The sequence below is a fragment of the Mesoplodon mirus genome (genome assembly GCF_964341445.2).
Source record: "Mesoplodon mirus genome assembly, chromosome: 12".
Classification (NCBI taxonomy): domain Eukaryota; kingdom Metazoa; phylum Chordata; class Mammalia; order Artiodactyla; family Ziphiidae; genus Mesoplodon; species Mesoplodon mirus.
The window spans coordinates 38,934,568-38,955,250 of record NC_138988.1 but is presented as its reverse complement, the minus strand read 5'-3'; the positions used below and the strand labels follow the sequence as shown (position 1 = coordinate 38,955,250).

The 20,683-nt window shown below is 51.4% G+C and overlaps 4 protein-coding genes across 12 annotated transcripts in view; 1 reads left to right on the top strand and 3 right to left on the bottom strand.

Moving 5' to 3' along the window:
- Positions 1–1,084, bottom strand: part of RHOA (ras homolog family member A) — a 53,195-nt gene extending 52,111 nt beyond the window's left edge. For both annotated transcript variants that reach the window (XM_082638110.1, XM_082638111.1), the window contains exon 1: positions 877–1,084. The gene's annotated coding sequence lies outside the window, so the exon portion shown is untranslated. The remainder of the gene's footprint in view (positions 1–876) is intronic.
- A 138-nt stretch (positions 1,085–1,222) lies between these two features.
- On the top strand, positions 1,223–5,093 carry TCTA (T cell leukemia translocation altered). 3 transcript variants are annotated; one of them, XM_082638113.1, is made up of 4 exons: positions 1,223–1,700; positions 2,007–2,109; positions 3,775–3,854; positions 4,887–5,093. In XM_082638113.1, exons 1-3 carry the CDS (start codon positions 1,478–1,480, stop codon positions 3,815–3,817), a joined length of 369 nt encoding a protein of 122 aa, XP_082494239.1. In that variant the 5' UTR covers positions 1,223–1,477; the 3' UTR covers positions 3,818–3,854; positions 4,887–5,093. The 3 variants fall into 3 exon arrangements, with proteins under 3 accessions (XP_082494239.1, XP_082494241.1, XP_082494240.1); XM_082638115.1 differs by having other exon boundaries at positions 1,227–1,700; positions 4,472–5,093; XM_082638114.1 differs by having other exon boundaries at positions 1,237–1,700; positions 2,055–2,109; positions 4,472–5,093.
- A 302-nt stretch (positions 5,094–5,395) lies between these two features.
- On the bottom strand, positions 5,396–10,459 carry AMT (aminomethyltransferase). Its single transcript, XM_082638708.1, has 9 exons — positions 10,355–10,459; positions 10,085–10,252; positions 9,487–9,567; positions 8,174–8,305; positions 7,673–7,751; positions 7,238–7,383; positions 6,973–7,153; positions 6,428–6,583; positions 5,396–6,325 (listed from the first exon to the last, which is right to left on the bottom strand). Exons 1-9 carry the CDS (start codon positions 10,442–10,444, stop codon positions 6,147–6,149), a joined length of 1,212 nt encoding a protein of 403 aa, XP_082494834.1. The 5' UTR covers positions 10,445–10,459; the 3' UTR covers positions 5,396–6,146.
- Positions 10,460–10,976: 517 nt separating this feature from the next.
- Positions 10,977–15,485, bottom strand: NICN1 (nicolin 1, tubulin polyglutamylase complex subunit). Of its 6 annotated transcripts, none has more exons than XM_082639241.1 (6): positions 15,153–15,485; positions 13,684–13,775; positions 13,296–13,497; positions 12,776–12,847; positions 12,356–12,460; positions 10,977–12,281 (listed from the first exon to the last, which is right to left on the bottom strand). In XM_082639241.1, the coding sequence occupies exons 1-6, from the start codon at positions 15,282–15,284 to the stop codon at positions 12,240–12,242; spliced, it is 645 nt and encodes a 214-aa protein (XP_082495367.1). In that variant the 5' UTR covers positions 15,285–15,485; the 3' UTR covers positions 10,977–12,239. The 6 variants fall into 6 exon arrangements, with proteins under 6 accessions (XP_082495367.1, XP_082495364.1, XP_082495366.1 ...); XM_082639238.1 differs by having other exon boundaries at positions 13,684–13,835; positions 15,153–15,480; XM_082639240.1 differs by having other exon boundaries at positions 13,296–13,449; positions 13,684–13,835; positions 15,153–15,477.
- Positions 15,486–20,683: the final 5,198 nt, after the last annotated feature.

Below are 20,683 nucleotides of genomic sequence, written 5' to 3'. Positions count from 1 at the left end.
AGGATCATTAAGAAACACAAGTGAAAACAACTCTGGGAAAAAGAATGCCAATTTTCTATCATAAACTACTAAACATGGTTTTGACCAAATCAATTTGAGTGCAAACAGTACTATTTAATGAACGTGTAACTGGATCCAACAGGTAACTAAGGACAGATGTCCAGGTGATTCCTAATCAAGGCAGTAATTGAGACTAAGCAAAATTGCAAATTAATACTTTATTTTGATGACACATAGTTTAAATCATGAAAAAATGTTCCTTTCAACTGGAAAATTCCCTTCTTTTAAATACCGAAGAATCCTAACCCTTAAGATTTCAACACTATATTTTACTTAGACAATCTCAAAGCATACTGCATTAAAAAATAAAATACCCAAAACATAACTGGACTTCACGCAGTATAAAACGGTGATTCATGTTTCATGTTAAAAAAGCCAAAATGGAGTTGTAAAGAGTTTCTTTCCCATTTCAACTCCAACAGCCACGCGCACTTCACAGGGGCCGGCTGCCCAGCGGCTCGTGGGGCCCAGCTTAGAGCCCCCGCCCTGCCCGGCACGGCCCTAGGAGAGGAAGCGACGGGGACCGCGAGCTGGCGGGCGGCTTGGGCTCCAGCAGGCCTGGCCGGGCGGGGGAAGGGGCGCGGGAGGCCGCGGGGCGCGCTTCCGGGGACTGCGCGGGCGGGGCTGCCGCTTCGGGAAGCGGGGCCTGGGTCCCCGGCCTGGGGTCAGGGTCAGGGGCTAGGGTTCTGGTGCTGCCTGCCGAGAGCAGCAGGTGGGGCGCGGCCGCGGCGGGGCGGCGGCTGGCGGGCGGCCGGAAGAGTGCCGGGCGGGCGGGCCCGGGGCACCGCGGAGCCAGGAGGGAACCCTCTCGCTCACCTCAGGCGACGACTCCGAGTCCGGCCTCTCCGCGCCGAGGACTCCTGTCCGCGAGTCGCAAGCTCAAAGACTACGGCGGGTGGCTAAGGAAGCTGCGGCGGACTAACGAGAGAACCGACGGAGAGCAACGGGCGGGGAGCGCGAGAAAGCAAGAGCGGGCGGCGACGGCGGCGGGAGGGCGGGGAGAGACGTGCGCGCCCCCGTGTGCCCAGCGGGCTCGAGCCGGCCCCAGTCGCGGCCCCGCGTGCGCGCGCGCGCTCCCTGCTCAGCCACGATTGCTTAGGAGCGTGTCCACACCCTAAAGGCAAGACTCTTAACCAATCATTGCAGCCGCGTGGGGCATCATGGGAACTCCTGGGCTATAAAAGACCTGGTTGCTATTTTATACTCCTCGAGTCACTCATCCTTTAAGCAGGGTGGGGCTAGGTGCGCGTGCGCGGTTTTAACACTCCTCCCCAAACTGCCAACTCTTCGCGCAAGCGGGGTAGACGCGCCTTCCGTGGGTTTACGCGTGCGCACTAGCGGGCCTGGCTCCGGAAGACCAGACGCCTGCGCAGCGGGGACTACGGTGACAGTACCCTGGCTGGGACGCCGGCCAGTCATGGCGGAGTCTTGGTCTGGGCAGTCCTTGCAGGCTCTGCCGGCCACGGTGCTGGGCGCTCTGGGCGCCCTCGGCAGCGAGTTCCTGCTGGAGTGGGAGGCGCAGGACATGCGCGTGACCCTCTTCAAGCTGCTGCTGCTTTGGTTGGTGTTAAGTCTCCTGAGCATCCAGCTGGCGTGGGGGTTCTACGGGAGTACGGTGACCGGGCTGTATCACCGGCCAGGTGAGACGATCCACCAACTTCCGTGGGCCGGCCACCCCCTCCCCCACCGACTGTACCTTTGGGCTCCCCAGAACCCGCCCCCAGACTACCAGTGGGTCCCCTGAGAACCTCATCATAACTTAACGCTGTACCCTGACCCGTGTCAACATACCATTTCACGCCAGAAACCCCACCAGTCCACCCGTCACATATAAATTCCTTTCATCCCCCATCAGACAATACCACTAGTCCCTTAGGGCTTCCACTACACTCTCCATCAAACAATACCACTGGCCTCTAACCTGACCTGGGCTGATGCCTGCTCAGATACCCACCCCCAGCTTGCTGCAGCTCTGGATGTGTTCCTGCCCCCAGGTCTGGGCGGCCAGAACGGATCCACACCTGATGGCTCCACGCATTTCCCTTCCTGGTGAGTAAATCTACTCCTATGTCTACCCCATGCTTAGCAGGCAGAGGCCACTCCTGAGCTGAGGACAGGGGAAGGGAGTTCTCAGGGTAGGAGGCCACCAACTTTGCAGCAAACCCCAGGGTCTGCACTAAAGCTCAGGCTTCAAGTGACATCGATGTCTGAGCAGCCCATCTGTATGCTGTTCAGTAACCTGTGGGGTGGGTGGCATTATTGTCACAATTTCAGAGATGTAGTGGCAACTGCACTGTAAGAGATGTAGAGATTCCACTGCACTGTAAGCCCCTCAGTTGGAAAGGCAGGAGCCTCTGTCCTTAGTGCACTGACTGAACATCAGGATCAGCCTTCTAATCTGTAAAACATGAACTCACTAATCAGAGCGTTCATTCAGTTGATCTCTGAGCTCCTACCACATGGCAGGGGCCACACTAGGTCCAGAGAACAAGAAAAACCCAGGCCCTGCTCACAGGTGGAACCAGAGATTTAAAAGGGGAGGGCAGAACCTAGTGGCAGGGCAGGAATAAAGACGCAGATGTAGAGAACGGACTTGAGGAATGGCGGGGAAGGGGAAGCAGGGATGAAGTGAGAGAGTAGCATTGACATATATACACTACCAAATGTAGAATGGATGGCTAGCGGGAAGCCGCTGCATAGCACAGGGAGATCAGCTCAATGCTTTGTGACCACCTAGAGGGGTGGGATAGGGAGGGTGGGAGGGAGGCTCAAGAGGGAGGGGATATGGGGATATAAGTATACATATAGCTGATTCACTTTGTTGTACAGCAGAAACTAACACAACATTGTAAAGCAATTATACTCCAATAAAGATGTTAAAAAAATTGTTTTAATAAATAAAAGGGGAGGGCAGCAGTGCAGAGGCAAGGGTCATCAGAGCTGGTATCTTCCAAGTCAGACACCTAAGCTGAGGGCAAAGGCTAGGGGTGTACCAAGCAAAGAGAATGGACAGAACAAGGCCTAGAGGCAAGAACAAGGGTGACATATTGGAAGGATAGACAAGGCTGTGACGCTGGAGCTCAAACATAAAGGCATGAAGGGACCCGGAATACCCTATCCCAAGTCTCAAGGAGCTATTGGACTCAGCAGAGCCATGGCCTGACCGAATTTGCTTTTATAACTGCCTGCTTCATGGCAAATACGTAAAGGAGTCCAATAGAGAGGGCAAGAGGCCAATTAGGAGGCCTGCCACTGCACAGGTTTCTGTCCTTGGCAACTGGCGAAGGATGGGAGCACCATTCACAAAGTGGAGAAGTAGGGCCTCCCTGGTGGCGCAGTGGTTGAGAGTCCGCCTGCCGATGCAGGGGATACGGGTTCGTGCCCCGGTCTGGGAGGATCCCATATGCCGCGGAGCGGCTGGGCCCGTGAGCCATGGCCGCTGGGCCTGCGCATCCGGAGCCTGTGCTCCGCAACGGGAGAGGCCACAACAGTGAGAGGCCCGCATACCGCAAAAAGAAAAAAAAAAAAAAAAAAAGTGGAGAAGCAGGAGGAAGAATAAGTCTGCAGGGGAAAGTGGTGGACCCAGTGAGGGCTGTGGAAGCTCAGCAGAGAGGTCTAGGTTATAGTGTGGCCTTACTGAGCCCAGCTCAGCCCCCACAAGGGGACTGTTGTGCTGTCCGTGGAATAACCCCTCTTCTCTTCTATCACTTTCAGGGAAACGACAGCAAACGAACCTCTTAAAACCCACAGAGAATAAGGGAAGGCAGCAGAGGGGTCTCCAGGAACATCACCAGGTCTGCTGGCTCCCATACTGGGTTCTGCTGCTGCCCAGACCCCAGGGACGACTGCAGCGGGGGTAGAGGTTGGGGGCAGGGAGTATGCCAGTGCTTGCTGGGCTGGGCCTCCACTGCCCTTGGTCTTGCCTCCAGCAGCCCCAGGCATTGGGCCAGTAAAGAGTTTGCCTGTACCCTGATCTGGGTGGCTTAAGGAGAGAAGGCATGCTTCTCCTTTCAGGGGTCAGCTCAGAAGCCTCTGGGTTGGGGACGGCAACAGTCCATTTTCTCTCTTGGCTTTTTCCTATTCCTCTTCCCATCCCCTTGGGATGTGACCCTGTAGAGATTTGTCCCTGGGAGGAAGCCTGAGGTTGACCAGCTCTGAGATTTGTAAGGCAGGTCTGTTTTCCCCTAAGCCTCGGGTTTCCTTTATTTGGTTTTGCTTTGTTGGCAGGGACCCAGGGAATCCTGGCCTGGACACAGCCTTATATTTTATGGTTACTTAGCTGGCCATTCAAGTATAAGACAGTGGACACCAAACACCCACCTCCTTTGGCTCATCCTGAGCTCTCCAGGTGTGAGTCAGGCTATATAAGTTGTCTTTTCATTGTACTCATATTCCTCTTAACCCCTCCCAGAAGGAAGCTGGGTACCTAAAAGTGGCTGAGTCCCGGGGGTGACCTCCCATCTCCACTGCTTAAGTGCCTGTGGGATTGTGGATCTGTACTCCGCCCCTCAATGGGACATACTGAGCTGTTTAGTGCAAAGCGGCCCCATCGTGCCCTGCAGCCTCACCACTTCCCATCTTGACCTGGAACCAGAGGAGCTTCGTTCTAAGAGCCCACAGGCTAGGCAGGCCTGCCACTTCCACAGTGAGCCAAGGGAACTTCTAAAGGTATAAGTGGCAAATACCAGTTCCTGAAAGCAGTGTGGCCCTAGACCTGCCTCCTTCCCTGATGGACATACTTCTGCCTGCTTCTGCTGGGCCAGCAGCTACCTCAGTGTCCCACTGCTTCCTTCCTCTCTGTTAAATGTCACATTTCCATCTGGCAGCCTTTGCCTAGGCTGTCTTTGCAGAGTGCACTGGAGTAGGACTATGCTGAGCTCATGCACGAGTACTCCGGAGTATCTTCTGGCTGGTGGGATGATGGTTCTGCAGCCCCAGGCCTACCCACTGACAACAAACACCACACTCAGAATTGGTCCCACATTTCACCCCAGGCTCAACTGAGGATGTGGCTTATTAAACATGGAAGTGCATCAGCTGTGTGGTTATTGACAGGACAGTGTGCACGCACAGGGGAAACGGGAGAGGGAACACCTGGGGGCTGTTGCCCCTGAGCACCCAGAATACAACTTGCAGAGGTGGAGAGGTGATGCCAGCTCCCTGGAGGAGCAGTGGTGGTGCCCAGTAGGGGCACTCTCCCCTTTAATTCCTATAGACCTGCCCCTCTCAAGCAGAACCCACTCTGAGTCTGAGCCAGGAAGGCAGGCATTGGACTGGCACCCTAGGAACCCTGTGGACAGAGAACAATGAAGCTAGAACTCTAGCAAGCAAGAAGGAAGGAAGCTCATTTAATGTTTTATTTTTTTTAGGAGTCAGTGGAGTCCAGTAATAAGTCCCAGGGACGAAGGTCAGCCCAGGATAAGGCAAGTCTGGGAGGAGGCCCAGCCTGCCCTACAGCAGCCCTGGGGCTCAGAACAGGTGGTGAGCCTGGCATGGCTGGCTGCTGGGCAGCAGGCTGGGCCAACTGGAGAATGTGGAAGAATGAGTCCATGCCCCCCTCAGCCATCCCCAAATTTACACACGGGCACCACAGCCCTACTAGGCCAACCCTCTGTGAGTCAGGAATCATCCCTGCCCAGGAAGAGGCAACAGTTTGAATTCATGGAAAGTGAACCAGAGGAGGTAGCCGGCACTGCCCAAGGTAATGACCCTTTGCAGTGTGAGAAACCGTGGTGAGGTAGGTTGGGCAGGCTTTCTCCTCCCCCTAAAGGTGAGCCTTTGCTGCACAGGCAGCACCTGGCAGAGTGGAAGGGCGAGGTGCCAGAACTGATGTTTCTCCAGCAGGCAAGAGTGGGGTCAATGGGACCGTGGGCTGGTCCGTCACTCAGAAATGGGGTCTTGAAGTTGCAAGTGGCACAGGATGAAATGGGAATAGGTGGTGTGACCCCGTCACCCAGACAACCAGTACCAGCCTCCACCTAGCCACCTATCCCAAGTGTGTTCTGTCTCAGCTTCCTGACTAACCCCTTGTAGAATGCCCTCCAGGGTAAGGCTCCTAGAGGAGAGGGCCCTGCTCCAAGTCATCCTCACTTAAGGGTATAATAGTTTGTGGGCACAAAGGGCATCTTGCTGACCATGGCCATCTGCTGCTTTCGCCGCACCTCTACCAGCAGCAGGGTACCTGGCTGACTGTACTCATAGGGCACATAACCCATCGCCACATTCTTCTTCAGGCAGGGTGAGGGGCAGCCACTGGTCACAGCACCTGTCCAGGCAGACGCCATGTGTCAACACCACCCTGCCAGCCCAGGGTCCCCACCTTCCTAGGGAAGAGACAAGGGCTCTCCAACTTCCCTGGTCAACCTACCAAGCACGGTACCCTCCATACTCAGGATGGGGTTGTGCGCCCGCACAGGAGCCCCCTCACATGTTAACCCCACACGCCTCCGCTGCACCTTGCCCTTCAGCTGGGGAACAATGACCGAGGCTCCTGGGAAGTCCATAGCAGCTCGGCGGCGCTTCCCTGGAACATGACACATCAGATTTAAGCCACAGTCCGTAGGACCCCTGACCACAGGAGGTCCTAGTGACAAGGAACCCAAGTGACATCTATCCAGCATCAAGGCCCCTTCACTCAGGCTGCCCCCAGACCCCATTCCTCCCCTGCAGTGCAGTCAGCCATCCACCTACTGACCCCTGGTCTTGGAGGCCATGCTGCCCACCTCAGCCTGCTGAGGGTCTTCAATATCTACTGGGCAAAGCCACTGTGGTACCTTCAGGAAATGAAGGCTCAGGGAGGCTGTGCCACTTGCTCCAGGCTACACAACCTTGGAAGCAGTCCTGGGTTGGCTGGTCTCATCAAGGGTCACTCCAGCCTTCAGGATCCCCTCCCTGAGCGCTAGCCCAGCTCACCCAATGTCCAACTGAGGTTGCCTTCCACAGGTGTGGTGTGTTCATCAATGTCGTTCCCATACAGGCAGAGGCCTGCCTCCAGGCGCAGGCTGTCCCGGGCCGCCAGCCCTGCCAGCTTCACCTCTGGGTTTTCCAACAGAGCTGTTGCTAGGCGGACTGCCTCCGCTGCCAGCACCGAGATCTGCAAGGGACACCAGGGAGCAGATGGGCTGCTGGCCCCAGAGTCCTATGCCCTGCACTACCCTGTGCCCACTTCTTGACAAACCTCCACACCATCCTCTCCTGTGTAGCCACAGCGGGTCACACGGCAGCCAGACACGCCAAACACCTCCATCACAGCACTGGTCATGAAGGGCAGTTTCCTCAGATCATATGCCACGCCAGCCTGTAGCACCTGGGCCGCAGTGGGGCCTGGGCCCAGGGAGCCAATAACCAAGTGTCCAGGTCCTGGTGCCCCAGAAAGCTGGATCACAGCCCTTAGGGACCAGAACAAGCCCTGAGCAAGCCCCACTCTGTAGGTGGGAGAAGATGCTCTTGCCCACAGCCCATGGAGCCTTGTGGCAGGTAGAAGGAGGGCATGATACCAAACTTAGAATTATGGTGCACCATCCTCACCTTCCCCCGGCACGGCCTCTCTGCCAAGCAGTAGAGGAAACCTGGAAGGCAAAGGTCAGCTCCAAACCCAGCCTGGCCCACTTACCTTGCAGGGCTAGCAAGGCATTATCCATCACCTCCAGGCCCACATCGCTGCCCATGTTCTGAAGCTCCCTAACCTTGTCCTGAAAGGAAAGAAATACCACATTTGCTTTGGGACCCCTTACTGAGCACCTGCCATGGGCCAGATGATGCAGAGCTCAGCAGAGTAGGCTGGTTCCCATCTTAACAAGGTCATATAACTACTAAGTGGTAGGGATGACTCAAGCCCAGGTCTGCCAGCTCTAACACCAGGCTCCAGCCTTCCATCCTCACCAGAGGATCCTCACTTAGGGGCCAGGATCAGCTTCACCTCCCCACCTCCCCACCTCCCCCACTTCCCCACCACTGAAACTTAGCATGCTCCAGGGAGGGCCCGCTCTGGCCCACTGTTCTTTCAAAGAGCCATTGTCTGAGCTCCTTATCCATTCCAGGTCTGTCCTGGAAAACAAGGGTGCTGCTCTGTGAACGAGGAGGACAGGGTACCTGGGACACAGAGGGGCTATACCTGCATGAGGGTCAGGTCCTTTTCCCAGCAGCCAGCATTGGACACCACATACAGGTGTCCCTCAGAGGTGTTGGTCACAATCAAGTCATCTAAGATGCCGCCAGCCTCATTGGTAAACAGCGACAGTGTTCCCTAGCATGAAAGTGGAGCATCACTGCCTCCAAGTCCAAGAGGCCAAAGTCAAGTGTGAGTCAAACATGCCCCTGGGCCCACTCAGCCACCACAAACTCATGAACCCTTGTGAATAGGGCTGAGGGGTGGCAGTGCAAGAAGCAAGGCTGGGTCAGCCTAGGCCCCTGCACAAGCCCAGGGTTTTTGATCCTCATACACTGAGAAAGGTTTCACCTCTTCCCCACCTTGGGGGACACCTCCCTGATCTGGTGGGGCCTCTGCACCCCTCCCCATTCAGTACAGAGAGCCCCTCTCACACTTAACCCACCATACCTAGGACTTGATGCTTCGTCCCACCCAGACCTAGGACAACTGAGTCTGTGCCCCAAACCCCAGGACAGAAGCTTCAAAGTCTATGGGAATTCCTTGGTGGTCCAGTGGTTAGGACTCGGCGCTTTCACTACTGAGGGTGAGGGTTCAATCCCTGGTTGGGGAACTAAGATCCAGCATGGCCAAAAAAAAAAAAAGCAGCAGCAGCTTCAAAGTCTATCTTGATGATCCCATGTGTTCCACAACAACCCTCCAAAACACTGAGGCTGGCTGGCCTCAGCCTCCCCACTGGATGGACAGTATAAGAGCCTGAGGTTAAGAGGTCACATGAATCACCTGGGGATCTTGTTAAAATGCAGGTTCTGATTCAGCAGGTCTGAAGAACTGGCCTGAGAGTGTATCCTAACAAGCTCCTATGTGACGATGAGGCTGCTGGTTTACGGACTACGCTTTCGTTTTTCTTTTTTTTTTGGCCGCGCAGCTTGTGGGATCTTAGTTCCCCAACCAGGGACTGAACCCAGGCCCTCGGCAGTGAGAGCACAGAGTCCTAATCCTAATCACTGGACCGCCAGGGAATTCCCAGGACTACAATTTAAATTGCAAGGGGTTAAGCAGCATGGAAGGTCACAGAACAGGATGTGAACCTGGGTTTCTGGACTCCCAGCTTGATGTGGTGGGGATGGGATAGGACCCTCCCTGCAGATGGCTGGGTGTCTGGACATGACTCAGGGACTCCATCCCCCAAGAACGAAAGCCCTGAGAAACTGTGTCTGATCCATCTCTGTGCCCCCAGGCCCGAAGCAGGGACTCAGGCTGGTTTGCTGGCTTATGACTAAGAACACTCATAGAGCAAAAATAAAAGAAAGGCCCACCTGGTTTGGCTTTAGCTCTGCAATATCTCCAACCACTAGACTTTCCATCAGCTTCACCCGGTCATGGCCAAATATCTTGGTCTGGGAAAGAGATCAAAAAGCCTCTGGAAAGCCACGGGGCTAGGAGGCATCCTCCCTGCCACCCACAGCACAGTCCAATCCAGCCAAAGTGCCTGACTAGTCTTTTCGTTCTGCAAGTGGCAGAAGCCCTACTTTCTGACTCCCCCACACCCACCAATACAGAAGAGATGCACTCAGGGAGGTTAAGGAACTTGAAAGGGCCCAGCACCTTCCTGAAATACCCCCTTTTCCAAACCAATACCTAGGACAGTGGATGACAATGAGTGGCAGCCCTGGAAAACCCAGGACGTTGAGGCACTCCACTAAGTGGGAGCAGGCTAGAGAGATGAGACAGATGATCAGGAGACCCTCTGAGTCAGTTTACTGGGGACCATAGTACATTACACCCTTGAGACCTCCAACCCTTCTGAGAGGGCTGCCCTTGGAATCCAGCTCCCAGCAAAGAAAGCCGAGGGTTGCACCATTGTGGAAGGAGAGGAAGCCCTGGCCTGGCAATCAGCGCACTCCCCTGGCTCACCTGCAGCATGTGGGACACGTCAAAGAGCGAGCAGTGCCGGCGTGTATGCAGGTGTGAGTCAACGTGGCTGTCCCGGTACTGCACAGGCAGATTCCAGCCTGCGAATGCCACCATCTTCCCGCCATGGGCCAGATGGAAGTCATAGAGTGGTGTCCTGCGGAGCACGTCCTGCGGGCGGCCGGGCTCAGTGCCACCAAGGCCCCAGACCCCAGCCCTCTTCCTCCCCCACCCTCCAAGATTGGCACTACAACCCAGCACCCTCTGTCCCACCTGTGCACTACTGAGAGAACGGCGCAGGGCCGAGGGGAGCGCCTGGAGACACGAGCCCAGACGGGACATCATGCTCCCAGCCCGCTGCATTGTTGCCTGCAACGGGTGCAGCCGACGCACAGAGGCCACCACTCTGACAGGCACGCTGGGAGATGTAGTCCAGGCCCTGCTTAGATAGGTCTCCCCCCCCCCCCCCCCCCCCCCGCCCGGGGGATCAGAAGAGGGAGTGGGCAGCCCCAAGGGCAGACGCAGCTTTAGAGCACACAGTGCATTGACTCCCAGCTGCAGGGAAATAGCCCCGGGCGCTTCCATCTGATCAGGGCAGATTGGGCGGTTGGAGCCAGTTAAGCCACTCAGAAATAGAGCTGGGGGCTAGACCTCCCCCTGCTGACTGCCCTCCCTCCAAAGGGCCAAAGTTCTGCAAAGGGCTGAAAGGCCTGAATCACCAGTTTAGGACAATAGGAGTGTAAGGTCACATGGGGGGAGGGGAAGGGGTGGAGAGGGCACAGGAGGGTGGAGTCAGCCCGGCAGGCAGAGTGCCACAGTAACCTGGCCTCATGTGAGGGTCTCCAGCTCTCTCGCTGGGCAAACATAGGCAGCGAACACAGTGATGCATTCCACAAGTATTTATTGATCTTGCTGCACACGAGGCCCTGTGCTGGGGACAGAGCTGTGCAGGAAGCAGGGTCCCTGCCATCCCAGGGACCTCCCCCCTCACTCACATACACACTGAGGGCTGCTACTCCCTGAGCACAAGACTGATCATTACCCTCTTAGCAAAAGCTGAATGGGGCTAAGTAAATGACCCTGCAGGCAGATACCACCTGCAAGAACTGATAGGTGACATCAGAAGGTGCCCACCAAAAAGTGGCTGCCCTTCCCCTAGAAAGCTGTTGAGCCACACAAACATCCAATTTTCCAGGTCCAACACATGTTGCAGTACTGCCTCATAACAGCCCCCGGAAGAAAGCCAGGAAAAAAACAGAGAAGCAGGATTTTCTCATAAGGAGCAGCAGCCTGTCTTATTCAGCTGCTGGCCTGGGGCTGTAGAGAACCTCAGCCTCTTAAAAGACACCAATGAGAACCCTCACCTGGCCCCCACCACCACCACTGAGGTTGATCTCTCATCACACTGAGCGTGGCTCTTACATGGGGGCAACTGGAAGAGGGACAAGAATACGCTTTGGGCTCTGTCAGATGGCAGACAGGTCCCAGGACTCATTTTCAGGCCCCAGCCTTGCCCAGACCCGATGGATGGGGGAAGACCCATTTGAACACACATCTAGGAGCCAACTCAGGGACCAAGGGACTCAGGCTGCCCAAATTCCCAGCTTTGTGTGGCTCCCTAGGCAAGCAGCAGAAGAGTTTAGATAGGAATTTTCTTTTTGTGGGCATAATACAAAGGGAAAGAAGACCATTAGGGGGCGCAGAAGGAAGAATGTGGCTCCTGTTTCTCCCCCAAGCTTCCAAACTACGACTGCCAAGCTATAGCAGTCTTCCAAGGCTAGACAGAGCAGGTTCTAGTAGGTTACCCCAGCCCACTGCACTCAGGGTGAGGGAGCAGGCAGAAGACAGGAATGTGCATGTTGGCAGGGGAGACAGAGGGCACAGGGGGATTCTTAGTAATAGAACTGGAGTGTTTTTAGGGAGGGCGAAGGAGGAGTTTTGGGTTGCAGTCAGGTGAGGACAGAGAGTATCCCCTCCAGGAGTTCATGCTAAAGCAACACAGTGAGCCCCCAAGAATCTTGACTCTGTGAACGTGGTCCCAACAGAATGCGCATGCAGGCAACACTCGGAATGTACAGGGACAGCACTTCGGCCTCTGATGGCCTAAGCCAGGACTGGATGGGCACGGAAGGCCAACGTCTTGACTAAGGGCCACAGCTCAAGTGTAGGAGAGCAAGTTCAGGTCATAACAGCCATCCACCTGCAACACAAAAGACCATCAGATCTGACCCATTCAGGCCAACGGGAGCCAAGCAGGGGGAAGCGATCACTCACATCAAAGCGGCCGATCCTTGTGGAGGTGTGACTGGCCCGGATCATCTCTGTCAGCGCCCACATCTGCTGTACCTCGGAGGATACCCTGCTGGGGTCTGGGAGACCCTGCTCCAGAAGGAGGGGTCATTGGCCATGGGTCTCTCCCCAGCAGTGCCCTTAGAACTCCAGATAGGCCAAATTGGGCTATGGGGCCCTCCAGCTGACATTCCCAGATGACTTGTGAAACATGAGAATGGGGCCTGATGTGGAGTAGGTGGCCCGGCCCCACACAGAGATGCCTCAAATCCCAGGAGGAAGGTGCACAGAGTGAACCAACGTCCTTGGGTCCAGCCCCAGATTCTTGCAGAAAGGGGTCCCCTTGGGCCTGTGCTGGACACCAGAGCTGTTCGCACATGGTTCTTAGCCAGGGTGAGGGCTTACCTCAAGAAGGGGAGCAGGCTGCTCACAAGGCACTGGGTGCGAGAGCCACTTGGGGAAGGTCATGGAAGGGCTCTGCAAAGCAAAGGCATACCGCCCTGAGGCGGGCAGAGTAGGAGAGACCTGGAACCAGATCCCAAGGTCCTGAAGGCAGAGAGAAGGGCCCCTGAGCCCCAGAAACTGGGAAAATCCTGTTTAGGTCCCAGGGGCAGAAGACTACCTAAGCTCTTCTGCTATGCAGAAGGAAGCCCCACAGAGACAAGGAACAGAAGTATATCTGGGTACCTGAATGTTCCAGATCTGAAAAAGGCAGGTAGCCCCAAAGGTCAGGGGATATGGGGACATGGCCTCACCTCTTATCATGAGCTTCCAGCATTCCCACCTGGCTAACTTCCATGAAGCACTCCTTCTGAGTCTCCCCATCCTTACCCATCCACTCCCACCTGCACCCCCAGGCCTCCCAGCCATAGCTAGGAGCCTCCTGGAGAAAGGGCCAGCAAACAGCTCTGAGCTAGTCACTTACCTTTGGTCCCTGCTGGTAGATCTGCAGCTCCTCCACCGTGAAAGACAACCACAGCGGTGATGGCTGTCGCAGAATCAGGCGTAGTTCCAGTACTTTGCCCATGTCACACAGCATCTGACACATACGCACAAGGACCCACCGAGGCCCCAGCTCACTGCCCAGGAGCCAACCAGCAATGAGCCAAGGTGCTTCCTCCCCAGGCCTTTGAGAAGGAAACAGTAGTTCCTCCAAGGCACTTGCCCAAGAACCACAACTCAGGCCAACCTTGCCCGCCCTTCTTCCCTCATGGTATCCTGGCCCAATCCCCAGGCCTCTTGTGAGCCCTCATCTGGGCTGCCCTGGCCATGCTGAGTCCCAGCTGACCTGGTGCTTGAACAGCGATACATACTCCTGAGCTCCCTCCTCACTGTGTGGGTCAGGCATCAGGCAGTAGTCCCGAAGGCAGGTCACCCACTTGGCTGGAGTGTGTGTTGAGGTGTGCTGGCGAACACGGATGGTCAGAAAGGCTGTGTAGTAATTCTTAAACATGATCTCCTGCAACTAGGGCACACACAACCCACCATAACAAATCAGACCTAGGCCCCAGGCCTGAGGGGTTCAAAAGCACCATCTCTTCCTCCACTTAGGAATGTACTCTTCTACCAATCTAACAATATCAACAAGAATCCACTGGGGCCCAAAGAGATTTTGCCTTCCTAGAACTCACAGTCTAAATGAGCATGTCATGCAAACAAACCATGACCTCAGATCTTGCTGCATGTCCAAGATGCTGCGAGTGGTCAGAGCCCTAACTCTAGAGAAATCAGAAAATGTACAGATGAGTTCATCAAGTGGACCATGAAAGGTAGAAACTGTAAAGTAGCATAAACAAAGGAGCACCAAGGGGTGACAGGACCTGGCATACCCCTGGAACAGAGAGTGGTTTAGCCTAGCTAAAGCAGTTCTCATCACTGGATACTCATCAGAATTACTCAAGGAGGGAATTCCCTGGTGGTCCAGTGGTTAGGACTCGGTGCTTCACTGCCAGGACCCGGGGTTCGATCCCTGGTCGGGGAACTAAGATCCCACGGTGGTGAGGCCAAAAAAAACAAAAACAACAGCAACAACAAAAAAATGCAACAAAACAGAATTACTCAAGAAAAAAAAATTTTTTTAAATATAAGTGTACAGGCTCCACCCCAGACCTACTGAATCAGATTTCCAGGGTTGGGCCCTGTAATGAAGTCTCCCAGCTTAGAGTAAGCAACAGCTTGGGGGAGAACCACACACTACAGGACAAAATGCCTGGGGCCGAGAGGCAAGTAGGGCAAAGACACAGAGTGGCTCTGAATGCCAGGCCATTAGAAAGTGGACTCTGTCCTCTGTGTTGAGGTCTTGCAGTGTCCAGTCACTCTGCCAGCAGATGTGGAAGGGCAACTGGAGACTGGAAACTGGAGCCACTGGGAAGATCCTGATGAGGGATGATTTGAACCTGACCTCCGGCAGGGACTGTAGGAATGGGCAGGAGGCAGGTTTGGGGGTAACTCATTGTCTAATGATACCCAGCCAGTGGCCAGGGACAAAACGACCTCTCACCTCTATTAGGTTCAAAACTGTATTTCCAGCACCTAGCCTACTATCTCGGCACTTCCGTGTCAGCGCCATTCTGGACACTGGGGAGAGACGTTGAAGAGAACAGAAGAAGAAGCTGCATTCTAGTAACTGTGTGTTAACTGAAGGAATAAATAAATGGTTAACTGATTCGTACGGGCGAGGTACTGCAGAGGCTTTCGGTAAACGATTAAATGGCTGGGACACGCCCTAGTTCCCAGATAAGCCCCGCCCAGGAGCCCCGGTCGCGCCCACTTGCTTGCTCACCTCGAAGGGCGCGACGCTGGGGAAGGTGACATCGATGACCAGCACGCCAGGCCGGCCTTGGGAGGTCCGCACGTCGCCCACCTGCAGGGCCACGGTACCTTTCACATGACAAGGGACCGACACGCGGGACATGGTGGCAGCGGCCGCGACCAACTAAGACCAATAGTCCTTCCCGGCGTCCCCAACTGGGCCCCAAGAACTACAACTCCCGAGAGGCCTCGCGCTCGGCCAGCCCAGCCAATCACCAATGCTCGGGGCGGGCCCGGATTCGGAAGTGCCTGCGGAAGTGCTCCTTCAGCCAATCAACGAGCGTGCCTTAGAGAGCCACCAGGGACCCCGCCCAGAAACGGCCTAGCCATTCTGGATCCAGTTAGTGCTGAGCCTTCTAGGTACGCTGAAGTGTCACTCGGTTACTGCCTCTGTGCAGGTTGGGCGTCCGTTAAAGCGCATAAAGCCATGAGCATGAATGAGCATAGTGTCTGGACGACACTGGTTGCAAAAATAGATATTAACCCTTTTTTTACGTGCGCGAAGGATTTGAGGAGATAACTCACAAGAAAAGATAAATAGCCAATATGCCCATGAAAAGATGCTTAACATTATTATTCATCAGGGAAATACAAATCAGAACCCCACACACCCACTAAACAGACTAAAATTAAAAACTGACAAAACTGTGGAACCCTCATGCATTGATAATTTCCTGCCACTTTGAAAAGCAGTTCGGCCATTCTTTAAGAACTAAATTTATACTTAAAACATGATCCAGCCATTGCACTCCTAAGTATTTACCCAAGAGAAATGAAAGCATATGTCCATCCAAGGACTTTATTCATAATAGCCAAAATTTGGAAATAATCTAGGTGTCCAACAAGATGAACAAATGAACAGATTAGCTAGTTGTGGTGTATCCACACAATGAAATACTACTCAACAATAAAAAGAAATGAATGAATCCACAGGCTATCAATAGATGAATGGGTAAACAAAGTGTGATTACACAAAATGAAATTATTCAGCCTTAAAAAGGAATGAAATTCTGGCACATGCTTCAACAAGGATAAACATTGAAAATATTACACTTAGTGAAAAAAGCCAGATATAGAAGAACAAATATTATATGATTCCACTAATGTGAGGTACCTAGAAGAGGCAAATTCATTGAGACAGAAAGTTGAATAGAGGTTGCCAGGGGCTGGGGAGGGGGAAGTAGAGAGTTATTGTTTGACAAGTACAGAGTTTCAGTTCAGGATGGATGAAAAAAAAAATCTGGAAATAGTGGTGATGATTACAAAGCACTATGAATGTACTTAAGGCCAATGAATGATATATACACTTAAAATGAGTAAATGGTAAATTTTATGTCATGTATGTTTTACCACAATAAAAAACAAACAAATGAACAACTGACATACACAATACCAACACTGGATTTCAAATGCACTATGGTAAGCAAAAGAAGTCAGACCCAAGTGAGTTCATATGGTATGGTTCCACTTACATGAAATTCTAGAAAAGTCAAAACTAATATAGAGTAATATAAATCAGAACAGTTTTCCCTGGTGCCAAGGGTGACTGTGAAGAAGTACAGGGGAATATTTTGGGGTGACAGAAAGGTTCTATGATGTGATAGGCTGGTAGTTATATTTGTCTAGACATTTGTCAAAATTCATTAAACAATGCTTAAGATATATGCATTTTATTGTATCTAAATTATACCACAATTGGAAATTCCCTGGCAGTCCAGTGGTTAGGACTCTGTGCTTTCATTGCCGTGGGCACGGGTTCAATCCCTGGTCAGGGAATTAGGATCTCACAGGCTTCACAGAGTGGGCAAAATAAATAAATAAGTAAATAAAAGTTGGTAAAAAATATATATATATATACACACATACCTCAATAAAGAAATTAAAAAATAATAAAACAAAAATAAATTATACCTCAATAAACATGATTTTTAAAGAAAAAATTAAACATCATATTTATTATCATCATCTTCCTTCCAGATACTTGTGGAAACAATGCCTCAGAAATTGTCAGTTAAGCCTGTTTTATGGATAACAAAGCTGAGGCCAGATGTGGGCCAGTGATTTCCCAAGCCAAGAAAGCAATATGAAATAGAGCTGGAAACAGAGCCTCTTTTGGACTCCTACCTCATAGGTCAGAACCCTCCAGGCAACAGTCATCTTTGGTGACCTGTGCCTTCTCTGTGTGAGGGGCTCCAGAGACACAGGCCCAGTGTAGCTCATAGGATTCTCATAATGGGGCATCAAACATACACAAAACCAGGATTCCAAGCCAGCCCAAGGAACAGCCTGGAGGAGCTGAGCCTTCCCAGCCCAGACCTGGAGACCTCCAGTGACAGAAAACTTTCCCTGCCTCATCATAATTTGTAACCTGTGGCTTTTGGACTGGTCATTGTTATCTCCATTTTGTTTTTTGCTTTTTGTTTTTTAATAAATTTATTTATTTATTTATTTATTTATGGCTGCATTGGGTCTTCATTACTGCATGTAGGCTTTTCTCTAGTTGTGGCGAGCGGGGACTACTCTTCATTGCAACGCATGGGCTTCTCACTGCGGTGGCTTCTCTTGTTGCGGAGCATGGGCTCTAGGCGCACAGGCTCCAGTAGTTGCAGCACACGGGCTCAGTAGTTGTGGCGCATGGGCTTAGTTGCTCCGCGGCATGTGGGATTGTCCTGGACCAGGGCTCAAACCCGTGTCTCCTGCACTGGCAGGCAGATTCTTTTTTTTTTTTTTTTCTGACATCTTTATTGGAGTATAATTGCTTTACAACGTTGTGTTAGTTTCTGATGTATAGCAAAGTGAATCAGCTATACATATACATATATCCCCATATCCCCTCCCTCTTGCATCTCCCTCCCAGCCTCCCTATCCCACCCCTCTAGGTGGTCACAAAGCACCGAGCTGATTTCCCTGTGCTATGTGGCTGCTTCCCATTAGCTATCTATTTTACATTTAGTAGTGTATATATGTCAATGCCACTCTTTCACTTCATCCCAGTTTACTTCCCCCTCACCATGTTCTCAAGGGCAGGAGGATTCTTAACCACTGTGCCACCAGGGAAGCCTGCTATCTCCATTTTGACTCAGACTAATGATTCATTGCCTGGGTCCCTCCAGATTCCTGAGGGTTTCCCTTTTAGTGAGCCACCCCCCCATACTGGAGAAGAGATTTCCCTAAATCCCAGAGGACTATAGCCCTCCTGAGAATCAAGTGGATTCAGACAGTCTTTGCTCTTCAGGTCTCAGCTCTGAGAGCAGACACAGACCCATGTGGCCCCTCATTGAAGATGAGTCTCAATATTGAAACAGAAGGGAAGGGTGCAGGGCACAACCTTTGAAAGAATGACATAGCCCGAGGACATGACATAAACTGATTAGAACCAAATGGGTCCAAGATGGAAGACAAGTCAACTTCCACTAGACCTTGAGCCTCAGTATACAGCTCATTGTAACACATCAGTAAGCTAACTGACACACCAAGAGAGCCATGACAGTTCCAAGGCCGACCATAAGTATCAAAAAGTGGGTGGTGGCCCAATTCCTGGAAATCCCCACCCTTTCTCAAAATAGCTGGAATACTCCTCCCACTCATTAGCCTATGAAATTACCTACCCCTATAAAAATTGATAACCCATACCCTGGTGCTCCTCTCACCTTCTGAGATGGCCCACTGTCTGTCTGTGGAGTGTGTTTCTCCCTAAATAAATCCACTTCTTACCTATCACTTTGTCTCTCACTGAATTCTTTCTGCAATGAGACATCAAGAACCTGAGCTTCATTAAATCCTGAAACCAGATGTGTGATCTCAGTTGGAAGACTGTGAGTTTTGGCCGGCTGCATGGATTCGAGTACCAATCAGGGTTTTGGCTGAGTTTGAGTCCCAGCACTTGGGTTCCAAGTCCCAATCTGAGGTTTCAATATCTCTCTGGTGGACAGCCACCTCCACTCCATATATATATGGGGAGAGAGAGAGATCAATTGAGAGATTGAGATTATAAATTTATAAACTGTTTGCTCATGTGATTATAGAGGCTGAGAACTCCCAAGATCTGCCATTGGCAAACTTGAAACCCAGGAGAGCCAATGTGTAGTTCTAGTTCAAGTCTGAAGGCATAAAAACCAAGACAGCTGATGGTATAAATTCCAGTCCAAAATCTGGCAGTCTCAGAGACCCTAAAAGAGTTGATGCTTTGGTCATACCCCAAAGGCTGGAAAAAGAACAATATTCCAGCTCAAGCAATCAGACAGGAGGGGTTTCCTTTTACTCAGCTTTTTTGTTCTATTCAGAACTTCAACTGATTGGATGAGGCCTACCCATATTAGGGAGGGTAATCTGCTTTACTCAGTCTATTCAAATATTAATCTCAAAAACTAAAAGAAAGAAAAAGAAAAAATAAACAAATGTTAATCTGACACAGAAACACCCTCAGACACACACCCAGAATAATGTTTGGCTAAATGTCTAGATACTCCATCATTTCAAGTTGACACATAAAATTAACCATCACACAGTGTGTTGTTAAATTTCCACGTATTTGTGATTTTTGTTTTCAGTTTTCCTTATCTTATTCATGTCTAGTTTCATTCCATTGTGACCAGAAAGGAAAAGATACTCAGTGTGATCTCAATCTTTTTAAACTTATTGAGACTTGTTTGTGGCCTAACATATGGCCTACTCTGGAGAATGTTCCATGTTCACTTGAGAAGAATGTGTATTCTGCTATTGTTGGGTGGAATGTTCTGTATATCTCTGTTAGGTTTAGTTGGTTTACAGTGTTGCTCAAGTGCTCCATTTCCTTACTGCTCTTGTCTGGTTGTTCTATCCATCATTGAACATGGAGTATTGAAGTCTCCAACTATTATTGTAGAACTGTGTATTTCTTCTTTCCATTCTGTCAATTTTTGCTTCATATATTTTGGGGCTCTGTTGTAAGATGTATGTATGTTCATAACTGTTATATCTTCTTGCTATATTGTACCTTTTATCAATATTTTCCTTCTCTGTCTCTTGTAAACTGTTTTGATTTAGGTCTAATTTGTCTTACAATAATATAGCCACCCAACTCTCTTTTGGTTACTATTTTAATGGAATATATTTTTTCACCCCTTACTTTCAACCTCTTTGTGCCCTTATACCTAACGTGAGTCTCTTATAGATACACATAGATAGACCTTTTTAAAAAAAATCCAATTGGGGGAATTCCCTGGCAGTCCAGTGGTTAAGACTCCACACTTTCACTGCTGAGGGCCCGGGTTCAATCCCTGGCCAGGGAACTAAGATTCCACAAGCCACACAGCTCAACCAATAAATAAATATTTAAAATAAAAATACTATATATATATATATGCCATCTGAATGACCAAAATATATATTTCTCATATATATTTGGTCTTCATCTACAGTTTCTGGTTCACAGCTCTTAAAACCCTTGGAATTTTCTGAGAGAGAAGAGCAATGGTTTAATATCTGGTCTCTTGTCCTGTCCTCAGTTCCTGAAAACTCTTC